Consider the following 23,003-nt stretch of genomic DNA (forward strand, 5'->3'; position numbering starts at 1 on the left):
TCACTGAGGGAGACAGGATTCTAAACTTGCATTTCTGAAGCTCAGGTCTCTTTCCCGTCTCTGACAGAGCTTGGCTGTCTGCCTCCTGACATCCCACACCCTCTCACCCAATCTGTCCAACTAAATCAAGTCAGGTTTGTCATTATCTGCACATGTGCTAGGCCGCTGGGCTGGCAAGGAAGGGAGCCGTAAACCACACCGGTGGTTTGTGGTCTAGAAGCAGCCACCGCCCAAGCACCTCAGGACTACAGTGCTTTGTGAACAGACAGCGCCCGCCCTTCCTCTTCCCCGTATATGGCCTTTGGCGTCTGGTTCAGGGTGGCTTTGGTGGGAAAAAGGAAGGGCAGACTGTCTTCCTCCAGTTGGAGTGGAGATGGCACACTGTAGCTTGCTGGAGAGGAGGAAGTCACACACAGAGGAACTCACAGGGATCTTTGTGATTCATAATTTTACCAGCGAGTGTTGTTTTCTCATCTAATGCACATTCAGAGCCTGCTAACATGCGTGCACTGTATTTAGTACTTTTCATGGAATATCTCACTTGACCCAAGGAGCTCTAACACAGTGGGTCTCAACCTTCTTAATGATGTGACCCTTTAATATAGTTCCTCATATTGTGGTGACCCCCAACCATAAAATTATTATTATTATTATTATTATTATTATTATTATTATTATTTTGGTTTTTTGAGACAGGGTTTCTCTGTGTAACAGCCCTAACTGTCCCAGAACTCACTGTGTAGACCAGGCTGGCCTCAAACTCACAGAGATCTGCCTGCCTCTGCCTCCTGAGTGCTGGGTTTAAAGGCATGCACCCCCTGCCCATAAAATTATTTTTGTTGCTACTTCATAACTGTCATTTTGCTACTGTTATGAATTGTAAAGTAAATATCTGTTTTCAGATGGTCTTAGGTGACCCCTGTGGAAAGGCCGTTTGACCCCCACAGGGATCACAACCCACAGGTTGAGAACAGCAAGTCTAAGAGACAATCACTTCACTGTTGCACAAAGAAATAGTAGAGCTTAGAAAGTTTAGTCAGCATCCCTGTGCCATGCAGGATGCAAGCTGAGTGAGGGAAAGATGTGAGCCCTAGAAGTCTGTCCTCAGACTCCTGGTCTCTAATTTCTCATCCTCTCTCAGGTTTCTGAACTCCCAACCTTTCCAGACCACCTGTGGGCTCAGTGGTGCTCAAATACAACTTTGCAAAGCATTGTGCAAACACACACAAGGGCAAGTGTGACTCAGTGCAGACACCCACAAGCAGGCTCGCAGACACAGAGGTTCCTTACTCTCCAAGCTAGAGAGAAGCATTCTTGGTCCGGGCTTCCCAGAGGGACTCCGGCCATGGTAGTTGTGGTTTTCTTCTTGAGGAGGCAATGTCAATGATTGTTTACGTGCATTGTTACATGATGTCCCAGAAGGAATGAAGAAGTAGAAGGTCCCCCGTGGAACTGATCATAAACCACTTCACTTGCAAGCAGTACATCTCTGTCAATCAGATGCCTGTGGGACTTCCAGTCATTATATTCTGTTGGTCTCAGCAGGGATTCTGCAGGTCTTGGTTGTCTGTGGTTGGGTGTATTATGATGGCTTATGCATCCAAAACCTCCTTAGTCTTTTGTGATTCCAAATACTTTTCTAATCCCTTGCCCTTCTGTGGATCATAGGCTCAAATTCATAGATGAGAGACTACAGAATACATACTGGTTCTCTGCCCCCTCGTCCCAGCCTGTTTAAGGATTGGTACTGAGCTGTGGGATGGTCTATATGTCAAATCTGTTGCTCTGATTGGTCAATAAATAAAACACTGATTGGCCAGTGGCCAGGCAGGAAGTATAGGCGGGACTAACAGAGAGGAGAATTAAGGGAACAGGAAGGGAAAGGGAGTCACTGCCAGCCGCCACCATGACATGTGAAGATGCCGGTAAGCCACGAGCCACGTGACAAGGTATAGATTTATGGAAATGGATTAATTTAAGATATAAGAACAGTTAGCAAGAAGCCTGCTACAGCCATACAGTTTGTAAGCAATATAAGTCTCTGTGTTTACTTGGTTGGGTCTGAGTGGTTATGGGACTGGTGCGTGACAAAGATTTGTCCTGACTGTGGGCAAGGCAGGAAAACTCTAGCTACAGTACTGTTTATTGTACCAAGGTGTGCCAATGTGGAATGGATATTGCCTGTCATGGTTTGAACGAAAATGGGCCCCATAAGCCCATAGGGAGTGGCATTATTAGGAGGTGTGGCCTTGTTGGAGAGGTGTTACCTTGTTAGAGAAAGTGTGTCACTGGGAGTGGGCTTTGAGGTTTCATATGTTCAAGCCAGGCCCAGTGTAACTCTCTTCCTGTTGCCTGCCGATCCAGATGTAGAACTCTTAGCTGCCTCTCCAGCATCATGTCTGCCTGCATGCCACCAAGCTTCCTTCCATGATGATATTGGACAGAATCTGAACTGGAAGCCAGTCCAATTGAATGTTTTCCTTTATAAGAGTTCTCATGGTCATGGTGTCTCTTCATAGCAATAGAAACCCCAACTAAGACATTGCCCAACCAAGCGCACAGGAGGATATGGTAGACCCACCCACTAGGGTGGAAGATGGCTGACAACAGGTCTTCCCATTTCTTGGTCCCAGACACACAGCTGGCTTCCCCATTGCCCCCAGAACCCCCCAGCTCATGCCCACCTCTTCAGAAGGCCCGTTTCCTTGCTTGCCCTTTGCCCTGCCTGAAGGTTCGTCCATGTGTGTACTTGTCTCATTCTTTTGTCAGGTCTTTTCTCAAATGCTATCACGTCCACGAAGTCACCAGCACTCAGCCAGTTAAAAACACGCCATCTTGCTCCCTCTCCCAGCAACCTGACCAGCCTCCCTCCTCATACAGCACGTCTTTTCCCCCAAGGATTCCCCACTGGCTAGCACCCTGCACTCCGTTATTTGGTTTATTACCTGTCTCCTCTCACTACAATAAGTCTCCCGGAAGCAGGAGACTTTGCCCCTCTTGCTGCTGACTGCATTCTCAGCCCCTAGCTGGCGTCTGTGGCACCACGAGGGAGAGATTCACTTCGTATTTGTTGTATGAGTGGATTGCAGACAGCCCAATCCCACTGAACCATTGCAAATTTTGAGCAGAAGGGGGGAATACAGGTCAAAAGCTGCTGAATATTGGCAGTTTTGTATGGCTCGGCCTTATAGGTCGCAACCCAATAATTGGTTCTAGAGGGCTGTGTGGCAGGGGCATTTTCATCATCTTTAAGCATCAAGATCTGTTTTCAATCTGGTGACAAGTTATTCACTTAACTAGGCATCTCTCTCCCTAACCCTGTGGCCCACAGAGCAACCTTCTTCTAGAAGACTACCATATCAGAGGCAGAAATGCCACTGCTGCCCTTCACAACCCATGCATAATTTTTCTTGGCTATGGATTAGTTAGAGAAATTAGAGTTTAATTGGCCACAAAAGTAACCAGACATTAGACCCAAAGCTGGGGAAATAGTGTAGGTCAGTGGTGAGGCAGAACATGGCAGGGCAGGAGGAACAAGGATCTGGGGTAGAGCTGAGGAGGCTGTTCCTGGTAGCCACACAGTGTTCAGAGGGCAGAAATCTTCCTCTGCAACACAGTGGGATTTTATTCTTGTTTCCTGATGTTTTTTTTTCCCATATAGCCAAGGGAAAGAGAATAAAAACTAGCACCTCCTACCTTAGAATCCCAGCTTTCTTGAAGCTAGTCTGTTCAAATCCAAAGGGAAAAAGCTGTTGCTTTTGGTGTCTCCACCACAGTTCAGAAGACAAATGCTCTAAGTCAGTAATTCAAGGTGGCCAGATGCAGCTGCTAGCCCCTAACACATGGCATTGGCTCTACAGTTGTGTCCCCCACTGTCAGGTGTCCCCACAATACAAGGGCCACCTTTAATCTCTGCAGGAGCTAGGAGTGAAATACAAAGGAGCTGGGGCAATGGGCTGACATGTATTTGGTCCTTCTGCATTTGACATCAGGCTACACTTGCTTACTCTGGAGGAAGATGTGGGTACAGAGCTTTCACTTTTCTCACATGTATCTTAAAGAAAATGGCAACGCCGTATGTCCACAGGGACCCTTGTTCCAGCCTCTGAGGACTGGGAGGGCTTGGTCAGGTAGTGACCCACAAGGTCAGCTTGGCCGTCTCCATCAGCTGTGGTACTCTGTGCTGTGTCCAGGGGGCTGTCGATCATTAGCAACGCTCCTGAACACTGGAGCGGCAGAGCTTTCGCTGTGATTGTCCTATCTTAGAGCTAGGAGCAGTGCGACCTCTCACCACGCCTCAGTCATAGACTAGACCTCACTGTAAGCATGCACACAGAGAACTAAAACACAGCAGAGGGAGGGAGTCACGCTATCTGAAGTTTCAGGAACTCGGTAGGGGTATGTATTTACATCAAGAGGTGTCACTATCCACATGACATGGACACGGCCATTTTTGTTTATTCTTCTTTAAAATGTCTACAAAGAACACCCACGGGATTCTGTAATCACAGTAAAAGGCAAGGCATGTTTGAAAGTTTTGTCACCTTGTTGGGTGTGGCATGGTGACACATACCTTTAATCCTGTCGCTTGGGAGGCAGAAGAGTTAGAGGCCAGCCTGCTGGTCTACACAGTGAGTTCCAGGCCAGCCAGAGTTGCACAGTGAGGCCTTTCCAAAAAAAAAAAAAAAAAAAAGTCCAGTTCCTCAGACGTGCCTGAGGTCTCCCTGTGACCTCTGGCCATCCTGTTCCTTTGACCATTCTTGATGCTCCCCCGATTGCACACGCTGGGGGACACATTTTAATGGCCACTGCTGTTTCTTTTGTGGACAGTGGCTTCCTCCCTGCACCCTTGCTTCCTAACCACTTTCGTGGTCTCATTTCCAGGGAAGCTACCCTGGCCCCCACACAGGCCCGGCCACTGCTGTCTCCATCATGTGGAGTCCCACTTCTGGCCTGGAACTGTACCGAGTCCACGGCTCCCAGTTCCCGGCCCCAGGTCAGGCTTCTTTCCTTTTGTGCATACCCCTTCTCTGTGGTGGGAACTGCCACCACCCCAGTCAGTCACTGGAGTCAGGGTCAGAGCGTCTCTGCTTCTTGTGTAAGAACCTTCAGGGTTCTCATTTCCATCAGAGGCTCTGGTGTGTTTTCTCTTCTTTCCTTGTGCAACCTTCCTCCCTTCTGTCCTCCCACTTGGGGGGTTGGGTTCAGCCTCCTCACTCTGCCAAGCTGAAGAAGACTCCTTGGAGATCCCCATTTACCTGAAAGAAGACAAAACTTCACCAGGGCCTTCTGGGACCTGCCTACAGCACCCTCTGACCCCGCTCATTCTTTTCACACTTTTCAGCAGCCTAGGAGCAAGCAGAGGAGATCTTTCTATACTGTTCTAGAGAGCTTTTTATAACCCTGTCTCCCTCTCCCCGCCCCATCACCCCTCTCCCTGCTCCCCTCCCCCCTTTTCATTTTGTGAAGGGATCTGACTCTTAAAAACTCAGGGCAGTCTGCCTCCCTCAGCCTCAGGGCTCAGATTACAGGCGTGTGAGCCGCCACAGCTGGTCCTTTTGGAAACCTTCTCATGTCTCTAACACATTTGTCAAGTCAGAGTGTGAGAGAGCCTGCTTCAGGAAGCCGGCCCCCTTTCCTGTGAGTCCCGCTTACGCCCCGCCCATATGAACTTTCACAGCTCCCTGCACTTCCCCATCATATCCCTTCCCATGCTCTACTTAGCTTCTTCTATATTGGCCTTCTTCCTATTAGCTGCATCTGGGAGGTGGGAGAAGAGAGCTGAAAGAGAGAGGCAGAAACCAAGTTGCTTGTTCACGAGCTTTCCTCCAGCAAAAAGTATAGGTCCTTAAAAAACGGTTAGCGTTAACAGACAAATACACGGATGCTCGCTTTCATTATTGCCGACGTTAACCCAAACTTTACTATTAACCACGACATCTGGTTCTTCGTCTTCTAAAGGTCAGAGAGGGTGCAGCAGGAGCTCCGTCAGGTCTCTACCCCCCACTCAGGAGCTGACACCCAGCGTCGGCCTCCAGGGCTGCCACGAGCAGCCTTTCCGTGGCGTGGCGGCTGCTTTTGCTGATTGACTTTCTGAGTGTGCACAGCAACTTCCCCATGGGTCATATGTTTTTCCAAGACTCGCAGGAACTCACCCCAAAGAGTCCAGGAAGTTCCCCATATGTCTCTAAATGCCTCCTTCAGAATGTCTTCAGAATTCCTAAGTTAAAGATCCCAGGACTGAGACTTTGGATGTCAAGTTCCCCATGGAGCTGCCGGGGATGGTGCTCAGGAGGTTGTCAGCTTTTTTAGGGCTGGATAAGGAATAATGTGTTAGGTTAGGCAGGATGCAGTGGAAATCTAAGGCTTCAAAGTCCTCAGGAGTCAGAGCCAAAGTTAAGGAACCCAGCACTCCTGTGGTACTGGGTGACAGCAGGTAAATGGAGTAGTCCCTTTCCTCTTAGGGCTATGCATACTTCCTGTCTCAGTGACTTTGTGCTTGGTCATGTGACTCATGTGGGCCAGTGGAATGTAAGCAGACAAGCTGAGCACAGAGGCCTGAAATGCATTTATTGGCTCATATACTCCTTTAGTTCCTAGTGAGAAGGCCACGCTCTGGGTCACCGTGTTCAGTCCTTGGATACTGACTTTGGATCAGTATGTGTTGACTCTTGGAGATCTAAGCAAAGATGTACATAATTTGGAATTGAAAAGTGGCCTGTTCTGGGAACTCACAGAGGGGTCGTTATATACGGTGTGGGGTAGTGAAAGTCTCAGGGCAGCCAAGGTTGTCAAGGTGACAAAGACAAGAAGGAAGTCCACTGGTGGAATCCTGGTGTAAATCATGATTTGCAGACCAGAGAAAGGAGAAGGAATCAGAGGAACCAGACATAGAGCAGAAGGGAAGGAAACAGAAAACCAGGCCAGCCATAGACCCTGACGGGCAGAGAGAGAGAGAGAGAACGTTTGGAGTTGTGCCAAGTTGGGGGGGCTCTTATGTCCGACTCCGCTGTTAGGCCAGTGAGGAGAGGATAGAGACCTGGCCTGGCAGGTTAGGGACAGGAGAGCCATTGGTGTTCTTGAGAAGCCATTCTAGGAAGCAAGAGTGTCAAAGGAGGAATCCAGGAAAGAAAAAGAGGAGAGAAAACAGCAAGTTCAGCAGTGTCCTTATTTAAAAAACAACAACAACTACTACTACTCAAAATCAGGCTACAGCCAAAGGAGGAAGAGGTGTCAAGAGAGTTTCCTGAAGATGTGAAGAAAACTCGGTAATGCTAATATTGACAGGAAACATTCAAGAGAAAGAAGAAAGAGGTGATGACGTTGAGCTGGGGGAGAGGGGAGGCGACGCATGCAACAGGGAGCAGGAGACTGGGTCCTCAGTAGACAGCTGTGAGAGGTGAGGAAAATGCTCTCCGGTTGTCCAGGACAATGAAGTGAAGGGACCTGGGTGTGTGGCGTGTATGCAGTGATTATGCAGAGAGGCCTGGTGTCTGCAGAAACCTCCGCAGCAGCCTGTGAAGTCACTCTGTGAATGGCTGCATTTACAGATGAGGGCACTGAAACAGGAAGCAGTCAAGGAACAGGCCCAAAGTCTCACAGCAAACACATGGTAAAGCTGGGATTTGAACACAGGCAATCTGGTTCTAGGGCCGAGAAGCTTAACTGCTAGGTGAAGCCGACCCAGTTAAAGATGTAAAAGCCCACCACAAGCTGAACTAGATAGAATGAAGGTTGCATTAGTGTTTGTGGGGTAACTACCGTGTGTCAGAAATCACACAGAGGCCTCTGAGCACCCACGGTCGTTAAGGATCCATTTTTCTGAAGAAGACGTGGAGGCCCAGGAAGATTCTTTCAAAGGGGAAGGAAAACCTGAGTTTTTAACTGTTGGTCTGGTTGTAAATAGCACCCTCTGTACACAAAGTGGAAGAAGCGTTAACCCTTTGCATGCTTCTGCCTAGCTGGAATCAACTTACCAGCTGAGTGCGTGAAAACTCTCCTTGCATCAGATGGAGGTCACTAGGAACCTCTATCTCAAGCAGGTGAGAGCTATGTGGTCCTTACACAGCAAGAATTTTAAAGACGGTAACTTGGACAGAAAGCTGGCTGCCGGCCTGACCATTTTTGGTGGTTTGTGACAAGGAGGAGGAGAGCACAGGAATCGAGGCACACGGCGAGAGCCTTGGGATTCTCTTTCTTTTTTAACTAAAACCACAGCCTTATATCACAAACAGGCTCTAGCTTTACAAAATTTCTAAATGTCTTCTGAAGAAAGTGTACTCATAACGCCACAACGCTGAACAGCCACCCACTTCCTCAAAATGCAAGGAAGCAGACTGTTTAAAAAAAAAAAAAAAAACACAAAAAAACGCAGAGACTGTTGTTTATCACGACTTCGCTTCGGCAAGGCCTGAGATTCTTCCGATCAAAGCGTCAACTGGGCTGTTTCTGGTAAAACTGAACACAAAGCAGGGTGCCAGCCCCGGGGGACTGTGGGTGGGATTAGGGGAGCTTGGGTGCCATCCCCAAGTGACAGATGGATGGACCTTTCATCTGAGAGAAAGGAAGAGACACGTGGGCAGATCAGCCTGGCACGTAAGAGTGCCTGTGGAGCAATCACCAGGCAGAGAAGACGGACGGACGGACTGAAGGAAGGAGCAGAAGAAAGCAAGAAGAGCACACACTGTGGCTCGCTGGCCACTTGACCCACTACTCACCCAAATCGGAAGCAAAATGTCCCTGAAGCTGCCAAGGAACTGGGATTTCAACTTGAAAGCGGAGGCTGCGAAAATAGGTAAGGTCAGGTCCAGGTCCTTACCTCGGGGGGTTCTTATGCTTGAGCACCCACTATTTGCATGCTGGGCTGTGAGTCCTTGGTGGGTAAAAGCAGCAATGCCGAGTGGGGTGGAGATTTGCATCCAGGTTGATGTGTTGACTGAAGTTTCAGCATGCTGGAAGGGGTCTCTCCTGTCCAGAGGTGGGCTGCGTGGATCAAGGGAACTTGGGTGGTCTTGGGCTGTGCCTCGTATACAAAATTGAGGTTTTGTTCACATGTCTATAGAGTTGTTTCTGGCTTGGAAAGTCGTCTCTCTGTTGGATGGCTTTCAGTAAGGGCACAGAGATTGGAGTATTTTGAAGTGATTCACCCACGAGTGAATTTAAGGGAGTGCCGAGTTTGTGAGCCCAGCGGCCAATGAGGGGCTACCTAGACTAAAAAGGAGACGTGGAAAATGAGGTGAGAGCATAGCGACTTTTAAAGTATAAGAACAGCGTTCTAGAGGAACAGAATGTGAGAGAGCTCAGGAGAGGTGAAAGAGACCCACTTTAGAGCATCCTGAGACGTTCTGGCCCTCAGTTCATACCGTTTTCCTCTAACGACAACTATGATACATTAGCTCAAATCTGTTGTTTGTTATCATATAGATGTCTTTTCGTTTGTTTGTTTTTTGAGATGGGGGTCTTTCTATGTAGTTCTAGTTGGCCTGAAACTTGGTATAGAAACTCAGATTCACAGAGACCCTTCTGCTTTTCTTCAGTGCTGGGGTTATCGACGTGGTTTGCATACCTGATGTTTCTTTTATTATTAAATTTTACTTTTTAATTGATCACAGTCAGATGAAGTGATTGGGCTGAAAGTGATTGACTATGTTACACACACACACACACACACACACACACACACACACACACTCTACATAGTGAGACAACTTCTTGATTTTAGACATTAATGTTGAGGTCTTACAACAGCTTGGAAGGACTTTACTTGGAGGGAAGTTTAGGCTGCATGGTTCATGGTAGTTGGTGTGTTAAAACCACTGGCCCACTGAAAAAGGAAAGTTTAGGCTGCATGGTTCATGGTAGTTGGTGTGTTAAAATGACTGGTCCACTGAAAACTCACAAATGGGAAGCAGGTCAGAGAAGGGGCTTTGAAATTCAACTGAAAGTAACCAAAGGAACCATTTATCTTGGTGACCAAGAGACCACATTACCAAACAAAGCTGGGACTGTGTACTGAGGTCAGTTCAGAGATGAGGAGCAGGCAAGGGCTCTCTCTCCTGTCCATACAAACATCTGTGCTTGATGTTCACTCTGAGTTATCCAAATCCACTTTTAAGGTAAAATGCCATGCCTCTGTTCCCATGGAAATGTTCCATCTCTCCAGTGTAATGGCATCCTGCTCCCTTACCATCCATGTTCAGCTGAAAATGGGAAACTTGAGAGAATAAATGTTAGATTTTTTTCAGAGATACAGAAAATCACCACATTGAATTCTCAAGCCTGGCGTTAGGCCGAGAGAATTTTGTGATTTCTACCACTGGTTCTTACAGGTGGGCCCTGGATAGCTTACTGTAGAGCAGCCTCTACTGCTGGCTAGAATCACGGACTCTCAGGGTCTACCGTGACTGTGCAGTCAGAGGAGACCCCAAGAGGGGACCCCAGGATCTTGCATTTTAATGAGCATCGTCCTGGCGAGCTTCCAAGGCAGCACAGAGCCTAGGGCCTGCACAGTGGGGCCAGCAGTGTCTGTTACCTGAGGGAAATCTGAGTACCAGAAGGCAGTATTGTTTAGTACTACTTAATAACATACAATGATAAGTCCATAATGTATAGAAGAGCTGTTGTCGGTATCCATGCCATCTATATGCATGTCACCCTGTCGCAGACTGTCACATGAACTGGCATCCAGATCAGAAGTAGGACCCTCTGAGGAGAAAGTGCTCAACTCAGTTGCAAAATCTCCAGTCCCTTCTCCCATGACCAGTACAGCGGTAGGAATCGGTTTATCAATATGTCAGAAAAGCTACCACCAGAAGAAGGGCCATGTAATTGGGAGTCCCCACAGGGAAGTCAGGGACTGTGGTTTCCAATCCTGGGTAGTAAGGTGGAGAAGGATCGGGGCTTCTCTGTCTGGCCACTGCTGACATTTGTGACTGGATAATTCTTATCGCAGGGCCTTTCCTGCACATTGTAAGACAGTTAGCAGCATCTCTGGCCTCTTCCCTCTTTAGGATGATAACACCCCTCTACCACTACCCACAGTAGCAACCAAAAATGTCTCCAAAATTGCCAAGTGTCCTTTGGGGAGAGACGGCTGTAATATTTTCCCTAGACCAGTGTGCCAAAGGGTTACAGTTATAAGGTTATGGGGATTGGAGCCCACATCACATAGTTCAGTTTTAGGAGGCTTTTATTAAGATGTGACTTGAAGGGGATGGGAGAAAGCCCAAGAGCTCCAAGAAAGGCTCTTGATGGGAAAATACAAACCCAACCACTGTGGATCCCAGCGGAGAGGCTGCTTTTCCTTTCTGTTCCTCTAATCTGGAGTGCTGAACCAGAGCTGGAGGGAAAGCCAACCCCTCTGAGCCTGGAGGAGGCCTCTGTAGCTATGCTCTTCCTCAGAGGGTGGAGGGTACCCTCAGAGTAAGAACAGAACTGCCAGGAGGTCCCCATCATGGCCTGGTGCTCCTGGTGCCGTGATGGGAGAACATGAATGAGGCCACCTGGCACCTGGCCCATCCATCCTCATGGGGAACAGGAATTAGAGACAGCAGGTAAAGGCAGCGACCTGGACTTGAGGTGGGACCAAGAGCACATCTTTCTTCCTTAGATGTAGCATCACCTACCATTTCAGTCCAGCCATTAGAACCATGGCAGCCTGCCACTGTGTTCACGTTCACACCTGTTTTTCTAATATTCACACTTTTGGACTAGCTCCTTTCTCTCCTTTCTCTCTCCGTGTGTGTGTGTGTGTGTGTGTGTGTGTGTGTGTGTGTGTGTGTGTGTGTGTGTGTACACGTGTGCACGTGCATGTGAGGCTGAGGAACAGCCTCAGCCATCATTTCTCTCACCAGCCTGGAGTTCGAGCAGGCTCGGCTGACAGGTTAGTGAGCCCCAGAGATGTACCTGTCTCTGCCTCTCCAGGGCTGGGGTTACAAGTACCAAGCACAGATGGACACATGGACACACAGAAGTGAATGGATAAAGACATCTGTGAACTACTGGAAAGCAGGCAGACAACACACATAGTCGTACTTGACCAAGAACCATATGAAAATATATAATGTTATTAGTCAGGACATGCAAGTGAGAAGCACTGTGGTACATTCGTTCCCATCCACTACCTCAAATAAACGGAGAGCACCTGACGATTCCAAATGTTGTCCATGACATGGTGCAGGGAGGAACCAAGCCGTTATGGAGAAGCTCTTGACATAGCCTACCTGAGCTGATCATTCACAAATCTTACCATGTTGTCTTTCTGTCCTGAGACCACATCCTAGAGGAGCCCCGTGCATGCCAGCAGATGAAATGTGCCTGGGAAGTCCCCATGTTCAGCAAGGGAATGGTTTAACGCTCCGTAGCATCTTTCTAAGATGGAACACCACACAAGAGCAAATAATTACAGTTATACACAAATGAAACTGAGCAGCAACAACTTATCTTGGAGAGAGTGAAATTCATTCACATTGAGTTTAAAAAGTACATAGGCTTGTAGCAAAACTATAAAGGAAAACAGAACTGCATGATGTAAAATTCAGGGTTATTGCTCTTTTGGGAGAGAAAGGATGGAAAACACATGTGTAATGTACCAAAGGTTCTATCCCAGCAATCTGCACATGCGTGGTTCTGTGTCAACAGAACAGCAACAACAACACATCCAAACACACAGTAAACCATCAAAAACATGCAAAGTTTGTTAACAGTGGATAACTCTGGGAAAGGACTATCCGTGAGATGTATTCTACATGAACGCGTTATTATCCTAAGGCTAAACACTTAAATTAAGTGTCCTGTATTACAAGCAAGTATTACTGTGTCATTAAAAATGCGCAAATCTAGCACCCCTACCCAAGCGCTTGACCAATCAAACTGACCACGCCCTTCACACAACACATGATCCTTTAGCTGCTCGGCAGCTGACTCCAAAGCTCCACATTAGCTGAAGAGGCTCCGCTAAGCCAGGACCTGTGCTTGCTCCTCCACAGACGTCTCTCCACACAGCTCACAGATGTCCTGGGGTCCAGGGTCACCTGGACACTGGAATGCTGCCGCTCCCCAGTGAGGCACACGGACACCACACAGCCCGAGGTGACCTGAGATAGGCATGTTTGTGAATTCGGTTTTAGAGATTTCTTTCCACTGAATCATCAAGTTTAATAGATGCTAATCCAGACCAGCCTGGATCTGGACCACGGTAGTCTATTTTCTGTGACTCATGTCACTGTGCTCCCTGTGCAGCTCTGTGTCCCCTAAAGCTGAAGATTACCACATGGGTAGCAGAGCCATGGCTAGGAACATACCTTCCTTCACTGTCACCAAGGGGGTGCTTATGCCAGGTACCACACTTGTCTTTCTGCAGAGGTTACATCATTGTCCCTGGTCCCTAGGCTATTGTCAACCTTTAAGTCGTTAATATTAAGTGGAGGACAGAGCCTTGTCACTTGTGGAATGAAGGCTGAATGTCCCCTCTGGGTCTCCTGCAGCGGCAGCTAGGAGAGGACCAGCTTCATTGGTAAAGGGAAGAGACACCTGTTTTCTACCCATTCGCAAACCGAGTGCCATCTGTAGACACTGGACAGTCTGCACTTCCTGCTAGATTAGGACCTAAGTGACAAGCTCAGTGGTTCTCAGAATCCAAGCCTCTTAAAATGGGTCTGGGTTGAGACACCCCTGGCCTGGGTGTAATGGCCTTCAGTAGCTCACAGGAGCGCTGCTGCATATTTGTCACACACATCGCCGTTTACAAAGCATCTTCAGAGTCTCGTAGGAGAACGCCATGGGGATTCCATGCAGCTGCAGTTGGGAGTATGTAAGGATAAGCTGGTAACAACAGCCCTTTCCCACACACAGCGTGGCTTGAAAGAGAAAACTTTGAATGAGCTAACACCATTTGGGGCTACCTAGGTAACATGAGATATGACATGGGAGGGCACAAAAAGTTCCAGCTGTGGCCATAACAACGAGCCCAACTGGTCCCTGGGGGAAGCTGGGAAATCATGGACACCACAGTAAGGATCAGGCCATTTAGAAGGGCCCCATCACAGAGGACAGCAGCGAAGCTTTACAGAAGCCCAGGAAGAACTGAGATAAGAAAGTCACAGAGAGAAAAGAGAATTTGCCTTTTTCCCTTCCTGATTGCCACTTTGCTCTTTGAAAGAAAAGACTCTCATAGGATTAGCAACCAGATCTAGGCAGCTGGACTATTTCTCAGGAACCCACAGGTAAGTAGAGGCAGACTGGGAAACAATTACAAGACTGTGCTGAGAGTAGCTACATGGGTCACACAGAGCCTGAAATCTACTGCCACCATCTTCCTGTCCAACATATCCTTCCATAAGACACTGACCATTATTTCTTAAACTTCTCCAATTATGAACTTTTTTAGCCCAGGGAATTTCTATGCAACTCCAAGTACATAGGTATTTTAAATTGGTGTACAAACCAATACTTAATGGTAATGGTTCATAAACAAATTTTAAATAAGTGTGGCATGCATATAATTTTTACCACTTATTAAAAATGAGAGCACATTTACACATTAGTCAAAGATGTATTTGTTCATTTTTTTGCACAGGGAATTCAATCTTGGCTGAATATTTGATACTGCAGAACACAGAGGATCTTCAAGGGTTTTCAGAGCTGATTAATATTTTGATTTTGTAACTGTCGATATTGAGAAAACTACTTTGCATAAATATATAATGTGAAATGGCATGGGACTGGGAAGATGAGTGGTTAGCCAAACTGTCTGCTCTTGTAGAAGACCCAGGTTCTGTTCACAGCACCCACAAAGCAATTCACAACCATCTGTAACTCTAGCTCCAGGAGCCCAGGTACCTTTTCTGCCTCTGCAGGCACCACCCACCCATGGTACACACGCATGCATGTAGGCGAACAGTCATACACACAAAATGAGAAAAAACTAAATCTTTATAAAAATAAAAGAGAGATGGCAATAGTATGTGTAGGGCCGTTTCAGAAATTGCTGGAAATTCTGCCCCAACTAAAATCCAAAATTCATGAAATGATTTCTTTTTAAAGAAACTCAAGTCAGTAACTTTAAAAAACAAACAATTTTTAAAACCAAACATTCTAACACAATTCAGTCCAAAAATATACTAATTTGATAGTTACATGCTGAGTAATGGCAGTAGGAAAATGTTTTTTTAATTGAAGCATTTTGCTACTACAGAAGCAGACATTTTTGTTTGTGTTGTTAAAATCCCTGCAATAATTCTGTGATAATCTGAGTCTGAGCCAGATGCATCAGCAGTGTGTGTTGGTGCTGTGTGAGGGCAGGCACGGTGCAAAGTGTGCATGTTGCATGCTCAGAACCAAGACTACGGTAAAATCCTATGATATAACGTAGGTGAATGCCATCCCAAACACCTCACATTCATCATATGTTTGAGTCTGAACTAACTTTTTGGCCATTGCATTATGAGAAACCTTTTACTGTTGCGTATTTTCCACAGCTCCTACATCAGTTACATGAACCTCCACGGGGCTGCAGCCCCTAGTTTAGGAAAGCTCTGATCATAGGGGTTTACATTCTCCAGTGAGTCTCAGACTTCCCTTCAGTCCTCTGCGAATTTTACTGGGTGATGTCTCGTGCATATTTCATGTCCTTCCTCTTCAAGAAAGGAACCAACCTAGAAGGGCTTGTGATCTAACCCCAGTACCCACTCCTTCCTCTTGCACTTCCCAAGCATGTCACATTCACTGCAGACTTCAGCTGACTTCTTCACCTACTCTCTCTCCACTCCGGGCTTCATTACCCTGTCCACGGGAAGTTGGCAAATCTCTGGAAAGAAGATATAATGGTCCTTTACAAACAATTTCAACAGAGAAGTTGACTCCTTTGGGGTGATATCTGTGGATGCTTCTGGACTTGCGTGGTACAACTCAGCCCTGCCAACTAACTAGTCACTTTTTGTCAAGAGTTTGTTCTTCAGTCTGTGGACCTACTAGTGAGGGTGACCCCAATTGCCTGGAAGAATTGGCATGGGCATGGGATTGGCATAGGGTTGGGCTGTCTGTTGATGATTGTTAGACAGGGAGGAGGCCAGCAAGCGTGAGGTGTGGAAAGAGCATGGCCTTGGATGATGCTGACAGTTGATGGCCGGTCTAAGACACACGGCTTAAATTCTGCAAATAAGATTCCTAACACCTATGCATTCTGAGAGAGGAATAAAGTCTTTCCTACACATCACAAACATCGTGTCCTTTGTTTATAGACAACCTGTCTTTAACCTTGGATTAGACCAGCAGCTGTGCTTGGGCTCGTGCAGAAGAAAGCCCACTGAGCATGCTCTAACATTATATTCTCGGGCTTTATTTTTACTACAAAACTTGCTGAAAGTTTTCTGGTTTGGAAGTAAGGATTGACAAATGCCAGTAGCTCCGATATGTCACCCCACGTGAGAAAGCTTTCTGGGTTTCCAATGCTCAGAAATTATCCTATGTGCTCTCTTCTTCTGATAAGGCACCCCGCGGGACCTGCTATGTTCCCCCTTTCATCTTGGCTTCCAGGAAGCTGAGTCACGCCAACCTCTACCCATGGATTAGCATACTCGCCTTGCTGGGCCTCAGTGAGAATTTATGTGTTCTTTGAAAATGATTGTCTATGTGAACAAGAAGATCTTATGAACCCCTTTCTCTGAAGACAGCATGTAAGGACATGCAGTGTATCAGTATCCCTGATCGTATATCCTGTGGGCAGAGCTCTTATCTTTCAGTAGCGAGTGAACATTGTGATCTGTCTAAGATGCGTTTGAAGAGAGGGTAGTGATGAGGCCATTTCTTCCTGTTTTGAGTGAAAACACGGCTGATGCACACTCCTCTATCTTTACGATTCTACGAGGCAGTGACATCTCCGGTACATTCAGGCCAGTGATTTCATTCATCCACCTGCTCATTCAGTCACTCACACCAGTCCGTTCACTCCTAGGACAGGTGCTCTTCAAAGAGGGTTCGTGCCTCTCTCTGCAGGTCTCCTGTGTAGAAAGCACACACACCCCCACCCCCCACCTCCACACACCTTGCTAAAGAAAGTCTTCCTTAACCTCAAGCCCATCACAGTCTCCAGAAGCGGAGTAGATTGTGTCCACGGGACTGACTGGCTTTGATGAGTACCTGTACTCCTCAGCCACTCCCAAGCGCGCCTAGCCAGATCTCGTTTCTCGATGAGCCCAGGTGCCTGGCGGCTGGATTCTGGCCTCTGGCAGCCAGGCATTTCTGCACTTCAGTACATTACTAATTCTAAGTTACCGTGATAACGTAAGTTCACCTGTCACCTCCAGTCTGTCTCAGCCTGATTGCCCTGTGCACCTCCTGGAACTCACCCACATTTCATCTTTTGGGGGGAGGGGAACTGAACTCATTCCGAGCATTCCAAGTTCTCCCTTCATCAGCGGTTCCAGTTTCCCTCAGACTTGGAGGGTCCGAGGCGATTTTTCCAGAAGACCATAGGATTTGGGGGCAAAAATGGAGCTGGGGAAAACATTTGAAAGCCAGGAATCATTCTTCTTTCTAGGATCCAGAAGTCCTTCCAAGAGTCTTTGCTCAGCCTGTCTGAAACTGCTGCTCTAACTTCTTCCTTTGGCTTTCAAGAAATCTTTCCTTCTGCTCACACGTTGGAAGCCACATCTGTCACTGTGTTGCAGGCTCTTCCCAGAATCACACAAAATCCCTCCCCTTATGTTTCCTACAGCTAGATCCCGTTGTCGTCCTCGTTTTGGGTGTTCTTCCAACTCTGCCCTCCATCCCCGCTGCCACCCTCCTCCTCCTGGGAAGTCTGATCAGATTGCCCAGGGGGGATCATTCCCCAGGAACTTGCTTGAGTTCAATCATTTTTCTTTATTCTGGTTGATACATATTATTGGCTGTCTATTAAGTGCTGGACACTCCGCTCAGGACTCCTGGAGAGAAAAAGATGAAGACTGGTGGTTTCTAGAAGATGGCTGCGATGACAGTGTGGTTTCTGGTCACGACACGGGTGCTGTGTATAGGAACCTGCAAGGGGCAAGACTGAATACACAAGATCGGCGGCCACAGTTCCAGCCGGGATCGGGGAGGGACCCAGGAGGCCCCACCCCTACCTGAGGAGCTATTGACAACTCATGGCTGCGCAGGGAAGGAGAACCGGTTTACTTCAAGTCCCCATGTGCCAGTAGACATCCTGACCCCTGTGCACTCTCTGGCAATACTGACTGGACTCCGTGGGTTTAAAAAAGAAACCACGAATCTGGGAAGTATAAGTGGTGGTAGAGTACAGGAAAGGAGGGCACGGGGTTGGCCTGATCAGAACGCGAAATTTGTCAAAGAATTTATTTTGTTTAAAATACTCCAACAGTACCTTTTATCTGAGGGAAGGCCTACCCCATCAGAAGGAATCAGACATAACATAGAAGTGTGACTGTCGTTACAACATTTAAAGAGCCAACGCGGAGTTTGTTCTGTTACGGCCCTTACGGTGATGCCCATCATTCAAGTCCACGTGCACCTAAGGAATCTTCCACTCCCAGACTGCATTCTCATTTACAGCCAGCAGATGGCGACCACAGACAAGGCTCTGTGGTTCCATTGCTACAGAGACCCATCTGTTTTCCTTTAACTTTTCCAGAAAGTCTTGGATTTAACCAGTTCTCTGAACAGCATAAAGCTCCCTCCAGCTACATCCTTCTATGACCTGAAATGCCCAGCAGTGTTGACTGGAAAACCTAACTGCCTGTTTGTCTTCTCAGGTGAAAAGGAGGCTTCCAGGTTAAAATATTCTTGAATGAAAAGGATCTTGATTTGGAAAGCCATTCCCAGCATAGAGATGGTGTTGGGAATGGATTTGGGAATAGAGTCCTTGAACACACACACACACACACACATGCAGCAGATTACAGGCTCAGCCCTCTGCCATTCCTGACTTTGGACACTATATGTCAGGGTCTGAAGGGGAGTCACTCCGCTGCTTTGTAGGTCAATAGGCAAAGCCTCCTCTAACAAGGACAGGCCACTCACTGTACACTGTGCCATCTCTGACCTCACCTCAGTGGCCTCCACATCCTGTGTACTCAGTTTACCTCTTCTGCCTAGTCTCTGACTTCACCCCCTGCCACTCTGAACATCCTGAAGAAAATCTAACCATTGGGCTGCCTGGTTCTACTTCAGGCTTATGCCCATCACCTTAGTTGGGCACTCACAGAGACACTGAGACCCTGACTGAATTCTCTATGCTATGGTTGTGAAAATATCTGTGACTAGTAATGATAAAGAGTTGAGATTTGCGTCTCACAGAGCTGGAGGCCAGGAAGTCCAATGCCACGGTTTTAACATGGTTGGTGTCAGTAAAAACCTATTGCATATAAATCGCAGCACCATGGCATGATGGGAGATGGGTAAAGAGAGGTCACACACTGTAACTTCAGAGGATGGAAGAGCAGAAGAGGGCAAACCCACTTCCTCAAAACATTTTGTAGGGGCCCAGGGTCAGTCAGCTGTTTGCAGAAGAGTCAAAATGTCCAAGAAGGTACTTAAAAGGGGAAAAAATTACTTGTTTCACCCCCTGTTCTGAACATCTCCATCCGCTGTCATTTAGTCTTATCTCTTTTAGCATGAAGTGAGATCAAGCATCATGGGAGATAGCTTTTAGATGAGCAAAGACGGTCATCTCATGGTGGGCAGGAAGCGGGATGGGGCAAAGACTGGGGACAAGATGTGCCCTCCAGAGGTGCATCCTACATCCTCCACCTAGATCCAGATCCCCAGAGTCCCCCACCCCCCAGCTTTCCAGAGTCAGTGGATTAATCCACTGTAAGGACAGCATCTTTAAGACCCAGAACTACTCAATAGTACCACCAGCTAGAGACGAAGACTTCAACAGACGACCTTAGGGCATAGCTCATGGCCATGCCATTAAAGGCCTTCATTCTGTCCTCGAGGGCAGAGCCCTCCCTGATCAATAGCTTGCTAAGGCATTGGTGCTTTGGGGATTGAGTTTTAACAGGAATTTGGAAGGGACATTCATCACTCAAACCATAAAATCTATCCACCAAAGTTACTTTACTTTTACCTCAAACTCTCGCTGCCAAAGGTAGTTAATCATAATTGTCAACCTGATTGGAATAAGGATCCCTGAGAGGAGATGAGTAGGACACATCCATGGGTGTGTCCATGAGGGACTTTCCCAACACAATCAACTAGGGGATTATCTAGTTTGCTCCAGGAGGCCAGAAGGAATTAAAAAGGAGGGGAAAGAGAGGGCTCTGTGGTAGTGACTTTCTCTGTCTGCTCCCTGGCCACCATGAGTGAGTTGCCCTGCTGTGTGTTGTCTGCCTTGGTAGTTCAAACTCTGGACCTGAGAGCCAAAACAAAACTCCAGGATTTATTATGCTTTTTCCTTCTCAAGGTCTTAACAGTTCCTCATACTCTTGCTCAGACTTTTATATTTCAAAACGAAAAATGTGACAGCTAAATGAGAATGCCCCCCTTTCTATCACAAAGAAATTCCATCGTCCCCACCTTTAGCTTCAGTTCTACCTTCAGACATGAACAACAGGGGTTCCCCTCTGGAGACCTGCACGTTAGTGGGCCTCCGTTGCCTCCTCAGGGTGAGGCATGAAGCCGTGGGAGCAAGCTTACCTAGACTCTGCCCACCTCAGGGCCCCGGTGAGACTGTGAGTTCACCAGATGCCCAGGCTTCCTCAGGCTTTAACCTCCAGCTCTCATTCTTTGTTAGCTGTAATCTCTCTTGTGGATTCTGCACAGCTCAGTTGTCTGCTTGGATGCCTCGGCGGCTTCTCTCCCCTAGCTTGGCTACCACAGGATTCTGAATTCTCTTTCTATAGATTAATTTCTAAATGGTTTTATTAAATAAAGAACACAGAGCCAAATATAGGGGTGAGAGCCTTAGAGAGATCAGGGAAATAGGGAAAGCCACCGGCCAACCTCACCTCACCCAACTCCACAGCTTCCAAAGAGAGCAACTTCCTGTCTACCCAGGCTTATATGCCTTGCTGTTCTGCCATCTGATTTGCTCTCTGTCTAGCTACATCACTTCCTCTTCCTGGCCAGCTCTGCCACTTCCTGTCTGTATAGGCCTCCAGAACTCTATGGTTGGTACTGGGATTAAAAGCATGTGTCACCATGCTTGGCTCTGTTCCCTAGTGTGGTCTTGAAAGATCCTGCCTGCCAAGTGATAGGATTAAGGGCATGTGCTACCACTGCCAGACTTCTTTGTTTACTAAAATGGCTTGCTATTTCCTCTGATCTCCAGGCAAACTTTATTTATTAAAGTACAAATTAAAAAATCACCACATTATAGCACAAATAAAATACCATATCTTCCCATCCACTTTACTTGGCTTTAGTGACTAAGGTTTAGTCAGCTCTACTAACCACCCAGGTACTGTAGCTAACACCTGGAGTTGGCTTCATTCATCTTTTTCTCTCCCACCTCCCACTGAATCCGTCAGACGAAGCGCTGGGCTCACCAGTCTGTGTCTCTGATCTGACCTTTTCCTTCTGCCGTGGCAGTTCGCTCATCAGTCTCCCTCCTCCTACTCTTGTTCCATGACACACACCGGGCCCAACTCAGCAGCTCTTCAAAAGAACCAAATCATGCCGTTCGTTCCTTCAAACCACCAATGTACTTAGAATTAAATTAAAAATCAGGGTCTCCATGTGTAGGCTAGGCCTGCCCCTACCAACCAGCATCGAAGACTCTGGTACTGTTGCCTGTGCCCAGGCATACACCGACTTCCAGTTCTGGAAGCGCTCTGCTTGGGGTATTCTCAAGGCTGGGCCTCTGTTCTCCTTGAAATGCCCTTTCTGAGATTTTACCATGGCCTCTCCACTACTCAGTCAGTTTTAGTGAAAAGACATCTTTCCAAAGAGACTTTGCTTGAGCACAGTGTCTGCTGTGCTTTAGCGCCTCTGCATCCCACTATCTCAGTGTCTTCCTGACAATGTGACTTTGAGGCTGAAATTATCTCATTTGTTTGCACAACTGCACTGTAAGTTCCCTAAAGTGAAGGCATTATCTATTCCATTTACTTTCAGATTCCCTAGGAATATGCCTTCACATGGTAGCTACCCTGAAAATGCTGTGGGATAGCTAGGCTTTTTCTGACTTTCCTTTGTCATAGGGACATTAAATATTTATTTTTGTTATCTCTAATTGCTGTTCTTATCAGTGGCAGAGCAGTGGAGCTCATTCTGGCATCCTTAGAGAAAGATATAGACTTTTGGTTTTGGAAGATAATTTGGACACTGGGTGGGTGGGTGTAGGGTGACTGAGCATGTAGATACTCTCAGTTCTAGTCTCTATGGTTGGCTAAGATCACAAGGAATACTTCTTGCTCCATCATCAGAGCAGAGTATGAGCAAGGAATTCCTCCACTTGAGACTCAGGGGGGGTCAGATCTTTTCACCCAGCTTCCCTCCCCTGCTCATCTCTAACTGGGCATTGGTTTTATTCTTTGCTATCTAGGAGGCAGCCAACTCAGGAACTTAAGAGCAATTTTAAACAGAGGGCTAGGGGTAAGATGAACAATGTAGCTTAGTTTTCTTCATCAGAGACAAATCAGTTCACACTCACTACTAAGGATGAGGAAAGTGACTCTCAGGAGGTACAAATACTGATGCTGCAGAACAGTTTTGTAGTAGTTAGAGTTAGAACGAGAGGAGGAGTAAGAGTGAGGCAGGGAGAGGAAGATGGGGAGGAGGGAAAGAGTGAGCAGAGCAGGGAGAGAAACTCAGTATATAGAGGGGTGAAAAAGCAGACCAAGAGGGGAAGGAGGAGGGAAAAGGGAGGCAGTGATGTGGGCAGAAGGAGGAGCCTCTGTGTGGTTTTTCTATTTTTGAAGATCCCACCTGCAAATTTCAGCTTGAAAAGACCAGTAGCTAAATGAAGCTTATCAACTGCATATCCAGAAAATAACTTCATTGCCTGCCCATTTTGGATGATAGCATTGTTGCTACTCTAGATATTTCATTAGGACTTCATTCCA

The 23,003-nt window shown here is 47.2% G+C and overlaps 1 protein-coding gene and 1 long non-coding RNA gene across 3 annotated transcripts in view; one reads left to right on the forward strand and one right to left on the reverse strand.

Annotated features, from left to right (window-relative positions):
- Positions 1-4,421: 4,421 nt before the first annotated feature.
- Positions 4,422-11,714, reverse strand: LOC119087630. 2 transcript variants are annotated; one of them, XR_005091114.1, is made up of 3 exons: positions 8,819-11,714; positions 6,156-6,314; positions 4,422-5,781 (listed from the first exon to the last, which is right to left on the reverse strand). It is a non-coding gene; the product is annotated as an uncharacterized LOC119087630 (long non-coding RNA). The 2 variants fall into 2 exon arrangements; XR_005091113.1 differs by lacking the exon at positions 8,819-11,714 and adding an exon at positions 8,718-8,812.
- The window catches only part of Arhgap25 (Rho GTPase activating protein 25), a 74,407-nt gene continuing 59,775 nt past the window's right edge, over positions 8,372-23,003 (forward strand). Inside the window, 1 exon segment of the mRNA XM_028853669.2 lies at positions 8,372-8,794. Coding sequence (XP_028709502.1) covers positions 8,734-8,794 — 61 coding nt within the window. The 5' untranslated portion in view covers positions 8,372-8,733.

The sequence above is a fragment of the Peromyscus leucopus genome, chromosome 3, assembly GCF_004664715.2.
Source record: "Peromyscus leucopus breed LL Stock chromosome 3, UCI_PerLeu_2.1, whole genome shotgun sequence".
Classification (NCBI taxonomy): Eukaryota; Metazoa; Chordata; class Mammalia; order Rodentia; family Cricetidae; genus Peromyscus; species Peromyscus leucopus.